The sequence below is a fragment of the Spinacia oleracea genome, chromosome 6 (assembly GCF_020520425.1).
Source record: "Spinacia oleracea cultivar Varoflay chromosome 6, BTI_SOV_V1, whole genome shotgun sequence".
NCBI classification, from domain to species: Eukaryota; Viridiplantae; Streptophyta; class Magnoliopsida; order Caryophyllales; family Amaranthaceae; genus Spinacia; species Spinacia oleracea.
Genome location: NC_079492.1, coordinates 92,028,236 through 92,039,593, shown reverse-complemented (window position 1 = coordinate 92,039,593; position 11,358 = coordinate 92,028,236). Strand labels below are relative to the sequence as shown.

General features: G+C 36.3%; 1 protein-coding gene across 6 annotated transcripts; it reads left to right on the top strand.

The window, feature by feature from the left end:
• The first annotated feature begins 575 nt into the window (after positions 1-575).
• LOC110792952 (S-adenosyl-L-methionine-dependent uroporphyrinogen III methyltransferase, chloroplastic) lies at positions 576-10,991 on the top strand. 6 transcript variants are annotated; one of them, XM_056833892.1, is made up of 6 exons: positions 576-1,532; positions 1,629-1,698; positions 3,501-3,778; positions 4,737-5,916; positions 8,279-8,344; positions 10,628-10,991. In XM_056833892.1, exons 1-4 carry the CDS (start codon positions 882-884, stop codon positions 4,884-4,886), a joined length of 1,149 nt encoding a protein of 382 aa, XP_056689870.1. In that variant the 5' UTR covers positions 576-881; the 3' UTR covers positions 4,887-5,916; positions 8,279-8,344; positions 10,628-10,991. The 6 variants fall into 6 exon arrangements, with proteins under 6 accessions (XP_056689870.1, XP_056689871.1, XP_021853469.1 ...); XM_056833893.1 differs by having other exon boundaries at positions 8,260-8,344; XM_021997777.2 differs by having other exon boundaries at positions 8,169-8,344.
• Positions 10,992-11,358: the final 367 nt, after the last annotated feature.

The window sequence follows — 11,358 nt, the reverse complement described above, 5'->3', positions numbered from 1 at the left end:
TATTTAGCAATAAATAATTAAAATAGATATATCAATGAAGTTAATATTTGGTCGTGTCATTGATAACTCGGGTAAATCGAGTAGCGGGTTCTCACAGGTCGGGTCAATAGCAGGTTTCATCGAGTTACAATCGGTTTCGGGTTGACATCGGGTCGGGTATCAATCGGGTTCGGGTCATTGTTCGGTCGGGTCAGTTCGGTTATCGGTCATTTTCGGGTCGGGTGTCGGGTTCGGGTTCGGGTGTTACAACATCAGGTTAAAATCGGTTATCGATTTTTTCGGGTCAGGTACAGGTCGGGTTTCGGGTTACCTGTTTTACCGTAATTTCGGGTCATGGTCGGTTACGGGTTCGGTCGGTTCAGGTCGGGTTTTCGGGTCGGGTCAGTTTTTGACAGCTCTAGTGTAGCCTGATGGATGCGGGTGTTAACTCCACCAATTAAAAATGTTAATCCATAACATCCTTTAATGTTATTTAGATGCTGAAAATCGATTGGGTGAAAGAGCCTATGTGATTGGATTAGTACATCGCGAGCAAAATAATATGATGATTATTTGTAATAAAACAATTTTAAGTTTTTCTGTAATGCTGCAAGACTAGTAAAGTTCCATAGACCATAGGTTTCCAAATTTGATTTTAGCATCCTTTTGTTTATGTTGGATGAACCTGTCCCTTATATGGGCTAAAAGGTCACCCACCGCCTTAACTTTGGCTTTCCATCTTCCCCAAAGTCTACTGCTGCGGCTGCTTGGCTGGCTGCCCTTTGCCACCACCACCAACATACATGAACCATTACACCATTTTTTCACCATTCTCATCATTCCTCATAAAACCCCATTCAATCGTTATTGTACAACACCATTGTTGAAAGCTACCCTTTTCAATGGCTTCTCTAAATCATCTTCATTCATTATCAATTCAAACTTCCACCGCATTTCATACCAATCTGCAAAAACCCAAAACTTTTCACACCCAAATCTGCGTTAATTATAGGCAAATTGTATGTTGTTCAACTTCTTCACCCTTCACTGAGAAGAATTCGGTGGAGCGATACCAAAGGGAGCACTGGGTTTATCCTGTTATATCTCAATTTCAATCATCTCAATCTCAAGAACACTGTCAATCGTCTTCGCCGCCGCAGCCGTCTAAGGATAGAAGGGAAGATGACATTGCTTCCCAACTACCAGAACTCAAGAAGCTGCTTGAGGTATTGAGAGAAAAGAGAGAGAGCCAATCACAAGGTGGCGGCAATTCTGGTGTTATTGGAAATGTGTATTTGGTGGGCACTGGTCCAGGGGACCCTGAGTTACTCACTGTAAAAGCTCTCAAAATAATTCAATCTGCTGATCTTCTATTGTACGATCGCCTCGTCTCGAATGATGTGTTGGAAATGGTGGGCCCCAATGCTAAGCTTCTGTATGTTGGGAAGACTGCTGGCTACCATAGTAGGACACAGGAGGAGATTCATCAGCTGCTGTTGAGTTTTGCTGAAGCTGGTGCTAATGTTGTTAGACTTAAAGGCGGAGATCCTCTTGTAAGTAATGTTTATGTGCTAACAATGACTATTTGTTTGTGTCTACGATTGAGTAAAGCATATCACTGTGGTTTATTTTGTGTGATGTTGTGCTAGATTTTCGGACGCGGTGGCGAAGAGATGGATTTCCTGCAGCAGAAGGGGATTCAAGTTAAAGTTGTTCCAGGTACTGCTCTATTAGTTGTTGTTGAATGTACTAACTACAAGTGTTGATCTTTAATTCTTTCGAATGTTACAAGAGCACATAATGACATACGTTAACTTAGTTAATTAATATTGCAGAAAGCATATAAACCTGTTTAGTTTTTATATCAAAGTATTGGAAGGAATAATGCGGGAAGAATTGTAGTATAAGTTGGAATCAGGTTTCTAACTGTGACAGATTAGTGTGCAAGAGGAGTAAAGGGTGAGTGTCTTGATCATTAGCTTTTACTTGCCTCCCTGTGTCTACCAATAGGTCAGGTTTTGTTAGTTTTTTTGCTGTGTTTAGCTGTAGGGTCGAATATGTTATCGGCCTGAACTTCAGGGTGCACTGTCAGAATAACTCTTTCCTTACTCTGCAATTATCTTTGACTTGAAGTGGAATTACTACTCATGAGAAAATGGTGGGTTTTGTACTTATTCTGCGAGCTTCTTGATGTTACCTTTATGTATAAATTAAACTACCTTTCCAGATATAATTGATGTTTCCTTTATGTACAACTATAATATGAAAGTACTTGTCGAGATATAATTTAAACTACCTTTGTGGACATTTAGTTTTCACATTACTAGTCTAATGAAAATGTCATACTTCAATGCATAAGCTCTCTGCTTTTATTTGTCATACTTCAATACACAAGCCTATTTTTATCAAACTTTGTATTGTGCTCGTCATTGAGTTGTACTATGTCGTGCTTCATAGGTATAACACAGTGATGCATTATGACTTTCTTGCAATAAACTAAAATTTCCATTTATCATTGCAATAAAACCACAGCAACCAAAGCATCTGTTATTCGTATAATCGTATGAAGCATAGAAATGTTTCTAGTAGTATCTAAGGATAACTCATCCATAGAGCAATCAATGTAGTACTATTTTATTTAATTTCCCATCACGACCTGCTTCATTCTGCACATTTCTCTTGGAATGTATCTTTATTCATACTTCATATTTTATCGTGAACTAGAAAAAATAGTTGCTCAAAGCATCAATGTTTAGTAAACTCCACTTTCTAGGAAGGGCTAGAACACCAACCCTTCATATGCAACAACTAAATTACATAACAAGCAACTCATCTCATCAAAACTTCTACAGGCAACTTTAAACACAATAGACCTTAACAAATTTCTACTGTTAACAAGGCAATTGTTGAAGATCTTCTGGTTCCGTCAAAGCTAAATGTTGTAAACACATTGCAACTTATGATCTGGCTTTTTACTCATGCACCCTTTTGCGGCCCGAAGAACTTCTAATTGGAAGTCATCAATTGATCTATTGCACCTGAGCATATGCAAACATTTACTCCAAACATTTGTTGAAATAGTAGCAAGCAAAGAAAAGATGAGAAATGTTCTCATCAGCTTGTCCACACAGGACACAAGTACCATCTGTTGCCACATTCCACCTTTGAGTTCTGTCGTTAGGTAGTTAATAGTTAACTTATTAAGAATTGCAAGCCAAGTAATAAAGATACTCCTTGTACTGGACATAATATTGCACTAACTTGTATATACAAATAGTTATATAAAATCATAAGTGTCCCTTTAGATAATGTGATACGCAGTACTTGTATAAAGTCATTCTCAGTCTCTATAACAAAGAAAAAGTAGTTAGTTCTCAGTCGTTATATGTTATCATAAGGGTCCCTTTGGTTTCTCACCTGTTCTCCCTTTGCCACGCCCTATGAAAAAGTTGCTTTACTTTAATACTGACTAAATGCTGAAGCAAATATTATTTACCAGCTGAAATTTTCTTCCTTGTAAGGTATTACTGCTGCTTCAGGTATATCAGCTGAACTAGGAATTCCGTTGACTCATCGAGGCATCGCAACTAGTGTTAGATATCTCACTGGACACTCAAGGAATGGGGGAACTGATCCGTTGTATGTAGCAGAGAATGCTGCTGACCCTGACTGTACCCTAGTTGTATATATGGGTTTGGCAACACTTCCTGCTCTTGCCCAGAAATTGGTGCAACATGGCCTGCCTAATGATACTCCTGCTGTTGCAGTGGAAAGAGGGACAACTGCTCAACAGCGTTTGGTAAGGAATACCTAACCGTTCCTTGATTCAATTTTGTTTATAATTTTTATGTACTGTCTGCATTGGCATTACATAATTTGAGGTGTAGATTGGTAGGGATTTTTATTTCAAGGCTTGAACACATTTGTTATCTTTCTATGATTTCTGCACCTCCTCCATTATAATCAGCAAGTCAATAAAAAAGAAAAGGGGTGTGATCTGATGTGGAAGAGTTGAGACAACCCATAGACTGTTACCTTTTCTTTTGATCTCAAACAACCGAGCTCTGATTAAAATTCAGAAAATTCCTCAGTCGAATACCATTACTTCTATTCTGAATTCGTCACTAAAGCTGCATAAAATTATCAGAAAGGAGCCAAGGCAAAGCGTTTGCAGACGGAGCAACACTCAGCAGATCTTCCCACATTTTCTTCCTGGTTTCAACTGTATGCAGGCATAAATTGCACCAAACAAAGAAAGCAAAATGCTCCCTTGATTGTCATAGAGCTTACATTGAGTAAACTGCTAATGGTCTTGAAGGACAGTACAATAACATTAACCTCTAAGTGATTGGGCCAAATTCTCCTCTTATGAGAATGGGAGTAAGCAGATCCATTTCCAATGCTGACCAAACTTGCACATAATTTTTGGACATGTTTCAAGTTTCAACTAGGGCTTTGGGATACATTTATAAGATCATATTTTGTTTCTAATGAAGGAATGCTGGAATTAGTGGAAATGCCAATCATGTATTCAATTGTATTATATATAGTACTCACTTTACCTCTGTCCTGGAATGAATTATCGGCTACCTTTTAGAGTAGGATCTGGATAGTCCCTTGCCTTTTATATTGAGTTTGTCTTGTCATAAAATAGTAATATGAGGTAAATTTGGGTAATGTGATTTCTATTCATACAACGAACTCAACTAGGGAGGCACATTTTAGATTACTGTGTGACTAGATTCTCATTTGAACAGGTATTTTCAAAGTTGGAGAATCTTGCTGATAAAATTAGATGTAGTGGACTGGTATCCCCTACACTGATCATCATCGGGAAGGTTGTTGCACTTTCCCCATTGTGGATGCAATCCTGTGAAGAACCAGCTGAGCTTGTGGATGCAAAGTAGAAACAAACCATTTGCGTTGAAGAAAGAGATTGAAGTCAAAGTATATATTGGTTGAAGAAGCAACTATAAATATTGGTTGGTGGTGACTGACCACTGCAGCCAGTAACTGGTGTTAGTTAGTAGTCTTGGCATCTCAGATGCTAGCCCAATAGTAATTGCGATGATTTTTGCCATCTAGAATCATCTTTTACCAACGAGGCGCCATACAATCAGGCTGACATAACCGCTCAACTTGGAAGCCTGAGAGCTTTTGCTTGGGCTGGTCTGCATCCTAATTGTTCAAGTCTCTGTTATATTGAAATGAAGTGGCATTAAAATGTAAAGCTTATTTCCTTCAGAAAAATAAATAAAATGTCCAGTGTTTTTACTCTCAAATGAGACATGCAACATGTTTTTACCAATTTATTCTTCAAAGACATCTAATATTTTGAAATTTTATAGAAAGCATCTTTCAGAGTTTGAGTTAATTCTTGTGTTAATACATCGAGTATTGAATTCTGAAATCGACGAGGTAGGATTTTCTTGGCTATAGTGGAAAATGGGGCACCTGAATAACTAGGCATCTGAGTTCCTGCATACATGAGAAAACAATAGAATGGTAGTGAGCTTCTGAGTTTTGAATGGCTCTACCATAGAGCTTGTCTACACCCATTTACATATGGAGATATACTCTCATATTATGTGCAAAGTGCATTTCCACCGGCAAAGTTGGGGTACTTTATTAATTGCGTGATAAAAGTGATGACTGGTAAGTATACTTGTTGAAAACATCTTATAAAGTTTGGAAATGCAGGTAGGGGTAAGAAACCTTACCCCTTGCAAGAGGGATCCCCCATATCTTTCCCCTCCTTGCAAGGGCAGCTCCATCTTACCTTTAAAAAAATATAGGCATTTGCAACATTTTTGAATTGCAGGGAACTAAGAAGGAAGAGAGAGAAAGTTTCCGACTGAAGGAGGAAAGAGAAAGTTGCGCTTGCTGAAGCTTGAAGATCGTTTGAAACCGCCATCAACAATCGGAAAGGAGTTTAAGGTAAAAAAAAAAAAAATTGAACTACAATGAGGTAAATGGTTCATGTGCACGAAAAAATCAGTTTTCGTGAATGTAACTAGGATTCAGTAGAGAAATTCAGGCTATGTTGTGAATTTGGGCGAATGTTTATGAATATTTAGATAGCATATTTTTGCATTTGGTAGGTTCAATTTCTCACTCAGCAACTTGTATCCCTCCCCCTGGTTTCCATCTCTCTGTTCAATTTTCCTTTTGCTGAAATTCTATTCAACTAGTTCGAGGTAAATGTTTTCCTTTTTTGGTGAGTTTCTTTAAGGTACTTCAGAATATGGAATTTCATGTAGTCTTGTTGGTAAGTTTTGCATTGTTGGTGATTAATTTGACGACATTTTGGGATACTAGTAAGACGTTTTTTTCTGCTTTGTAGCTCAAGCAGATATGGATCACTGGTAAGATCATTTTGTTCAGCTGACTCTAGTGAAAAGTTAGTTTGTTCTTACCAAAGTGCATTTTGAAACTTATGTTTAAAATGTACATAAATGATTGTAGTCAAATTTGTTTTTGTTTTGTCATTTCCCTCTGAAGGTGGATATAAAACTGTTTCAAATTCCTTTGATTTATGGTTACATTTGACAATTAGTTAGATTTGTCAGATCTTTTGCGACGAATCAGTTGCATTCCTTGGCCAAATCAGTGAAAACACAAACAAAAAACAAACAATGAATATAGGGGTTGCTAATTAACTACTATTAGAAATCAGAGTAATCAACTAACTGTTATCCACAATTAGAGTTGTGGAATCCTCCCAATGTGTTTCTCTCTCTACAATCAGCACAACTGGCAGTCATGGACTTTCAGCTTTCCACTGCTTTGCTACAAATATCCACCTCTAAATCTTGGCTTCATATATCTGAAGTCCTGCCCACTGGATGAGCACTTCCAGTTCTTTGGTAGAATCCCCATCTACGTTTCTAACCCCGAGGACTGCAGCAGGCTCCAGGCTCCAGGCTCCACTCCCATAAACTCAGCAGATAGTTGTGATGGTATCCCATCAGACAGAGGTGTGTGCTCCACCAACTTTTGCCTTTGGCTGAGAAACATGGAAAACTGGGTGGATTGTCTAACTGATAAGCAGCAGAACCAACCTTATTCACCACTTGATAAGGGCCATAAAACTGAGTAGCCAGCTTTTCAAATACGCCTTATTTCCCACTTGGAATTACACTTCTCTGCGTTTGCAGTTTGCAGTTTGCAGTTTGCAGTCTTGAGTCAAGTTCATCCTGAGTCAAACCTTAAGCAAATGACCTTTAAGATCATCTAGGATTGCATCCCTTTCCAATATTTGTTCTTCAAACTTCAATTGTAGCTACCGTGGTGCTGATTTTTGCATATCTGGTGAAATGAGGAGGGTCCTTTCATACAAGCTTTGAAGGGGATACATTGGGTAGAGGAATGAATAGAAGATGGTATTATACAAATACTCTGCCCAAGGTAACCATCTTCCCCAAAAATTGGGTTTGTCTGTGACGAAGCATCTGAGATTATCCTCAAGGCTTTTGTTGACAATTTCTGTCTATCCATCAGATTAGGGGTCAGTGCATCTATGTTACACAGTCCCTTGTAAGTTGTAACCTAACAAGTAACAAGTAACAAGTAACAAGTAACAAGTAACAAGTAACAACACATGCTTAAGAAAATCCAGTCTTTGTCTGACACAATTGTAGCAGGAAAGACAAGGTCGATGAATACAGTTAATGCAGTAAAGGGATGTTTAAGGACAATAGGTGATGTGCTGGCTATTGCAAGTATGCATAAATGCACAAAAACTGGATTTTTCTTATGCTGCCTCTAGTCTATATCCTTGGTAGAAACGGAGGGATGGACATGAATGGAGAATGAGAAGTGGGGAATACCTCAAACAGCAAGAGGAGAGTTTAAATGACACTTTCTGGAAGTATGGTGAAGTGTTTTCGTTCTTTAATGATCAATTTCCTATTAAGGGGAATTATGCATCTAAAGATTTGTTGTATATTTAGAACAAGTGTAAGTTTTATCAGCAGGCAGCAGCCCCTCCTAACTCTAGCTTAGGTAGATGACCATTAGTGGGGTGTATATAGAACCTTACTATACCAAATATACGTTGGTCTTGGTGTGTTAAATCTAGAGATTTCTTCTTGGTCAAGAATCTCACTTGTGACTATTAGGCTTGCTAGCTCTAGTCGTTGGATGGTTGATGCAGAGTGGTCCCATTAATAGCTTTTGTTTGCTCACAGGTTGTGGTTGAAAATATATTAGGGCTGCTTGATCTTTGTGAGTCTTAGACAGTATTTGAAAGAACTAAAGCAAGGCGTTTATTAATTAAAGGATCTATTAATGCGACCAGTTGTATCACGGAAGCTACTGAAACAAGGAAGATGTAGGGATGAGGATGACTTCTCGTGGTCAACAGGTTAGTTTTCAAGTGCAATTGTTTTGCTTGGTATGTAACATCATACTTTTTTGGCTTATTGGTAGCTTGTTGAACAATTACATTTACGGCCAGTAGAATTTACCATTTTCTTCGTTGTTCCACTGATAACTGAAATATGCTAAGACATTTACAATTTTGGTCAGAGACAGATATTTTGATTCAAGGCAATCTGTCTTGCAATAAAATTCTCAGGCCTGCTCCCCATCCAAAACATACTTATCATCAATATATTCACTAGCTACTGCCTAGCTATCAGGCTTAAGTAATATTACACCGGCTTTCGGAGCACCAAGCCCAAACCCAAATAGGAGCCAAGGGTGGTTTGTCAAGGGTGATGGATAGGTTTATACAAAAAAATAAAAAATAAAAAAAATTCCATTTTTAAGATTTAAGACATAAATAGGAGTGATCTGCTTACTAAAGATTCTATTGCTTCCCTCATAGGAGTGATCTGCATTTAATTTGAAACTAGTGTTTAAGCCCGGGTTACTGCACTAGGGAACATTTATATTATTCTTATTTGAAAATGTTAGTGATCAATTTGTCTTGTATTACATTTATTAGTATTTGTTTCTATAATAATACTCCGTAACATAAAACATGTTATAGCTTTAGTGGGGAAGACTTCATTATCTAAACATGAGGTCAAGGGTTCAAGCCTTATACATGCTCCATTTTTATGTTTTTAATAAATGTCATTACATGAAATGAAATATCCATAGACAGCGCGCCACGTGGCACATAAACTTATTTATAAATGCCTTTTAATATATAGTATAGATATATCGTTACTAGTTTGAAACCCGTGCGATGCATGAATTTGTTTAATATATAAACTTATTCAAAAACCCGTACATTTCAAACTTTTGATACTACATAATATATTCATCCACTAATTCTATGTTAATTGCAACCTCCTAATGTTAAAATAACCTACGTGGTATATAAATAATGAGTTTGTCTTTTGAAAAACAATAATCCATGTTGTTGGGATATAAAAGTATTTTTATTTTAGTATCTTTTATCAATACAATCTTATAAATTTTAGCTTTACCCAACTATTGCCTTTTTAGGCTAACCTTATTACGGAGTGTCATATGTTTTTTTTATATGACTATCTTATTTTTTTTTGTCTATTTTTGAGTTCCTATATGATTTATATTTCTATTCAAACTATATATAGCTTAGGAAAATGTGTTAGTATAAAAAATAAAATAAAAAAACACAATAAAAGCTACAAAACAATAACATCAATAAAAAGTCACAATGAAATTTACAATGGTAATTATTTTTAAAAATATAATCTAGTATATATATATATGTAAACTTCTATCGGTAAACACACATCATAATTGTATACAAGCAATATATGAAGTATACTTTTTGCAATATACATGTAATCAAACTCGATAATTTAACAATATGTTAGAGAAATGTTTTTAGGTAGGAGTAGGAGGAGGGTTTCTAAACCTCAAGTGACTTGTGTCCACATGGACACAAGTGATCCAAATACAATCATCTTGAGTACCAACACATAATATGTCAGTACCAAAATGCAAAATTGCTTAGAAATACCACCAATATAAGTCATATGTGTTATTATTGGTATTCACATAATTTGTATTAGTACTAACTTATTCTGTATTGGTACTCCAAATTCTGTATTGGTACTCACTTGTGTCCAATATGGACACAAGTCACTTGTGACAAAGACTTCCTCGGAGTAGGAGTGTAGGACCATATGGTTTGTACTACGTAATTGGATAAAGAAAATCATGCTTATTGGTAACATTTTGTGAGTGGAAGTTGAACTAATGGTAAACTCTTATGTGATTTTAAATAATATTTTTTTCATGACTATATATCAGACACACAAAAAAGAAAACTCTAGAGAGAGAAAGGATGAGAGAGGGGCTCTCAAGTAACAAAAGTTCTTCTAGCACTTATCTCCCCACCGACAACACTTTCATGGTTTAAATTTCTCAAAATAGCCCAAAGAGCTTCATCTTTCCGCCCCTTCTACGGTCCTTTTCATCTCCATGGCTGCCTCCTTCCTTCCATGTCCCCCTTCTTTGTGGTGAAGAATTTGATATTGATTTTTTTTAGTTTGTCTAATTTGTTCTTATGGAAATTCAAGCAAGATTACTTGCTTTTTGACCGGCTTTTAGCCATGGCCTGCATCGCAAGATGCTTTGACATAAAATTTGAAGGAAAAAACAGGAATTTTCTTGTAATTGTAACCTAATTTGTCAATTGTTACAGGAATTGAAACATGCTTGGAATAATTTGTCGATAACAATTGGTGGATGAGAGTTGAATCTTGTTGATGAAGCGTTGGAAGATTGATGGCAGAAAATCGTCTCCGGCCGAGTTGAACATTCTATTTACTTTGTCACCTCCGTTGTCTCAGCTTCCTTGAGAAGCCTTATTTCTTTGGCTTCCTTGAGAAACTTTGGTTTAGTTTAGGTGTTTTATTTTACTTTTATCTTTTTAAGTTTTAGTTGTATTTTCTTATCTATTAGTCTTTCCCTGAGATAGGGAGGCTTTTAGATGAAGACCTTAGAACCGTGTACCTTTCCATATAAAAAAAAAAAAAAAAATTGTTTTATATATATTCAATACTCCATATTAATGTTACATGACGTACTACTCTATATCTTATTTTTATAAAGCTTTTTATCTATTTTAACTATTTCAAAATATTGTTGTGCCATTATTTATCACCAATGAAATTTTCAGTAATTAGTAACCTAATAGAATGTATACAGTCTTTGACCATATCTTAAGTATTATTTTTTTAAAAGTACTACAAAGTACTTATTATCTTTATCATCTTTTTTACCACCAAAAAAATCTTTATCATCTTTTTCTTAACAAAAGCTTTTGTGTAAGACCGTCTAACGGTTAGACCACTATTTTTTGGTACTAATTAAACTAGGGTAAAACATAACTATAAGTAATAAAATCATAACTAATTGAATAACAAAATAATT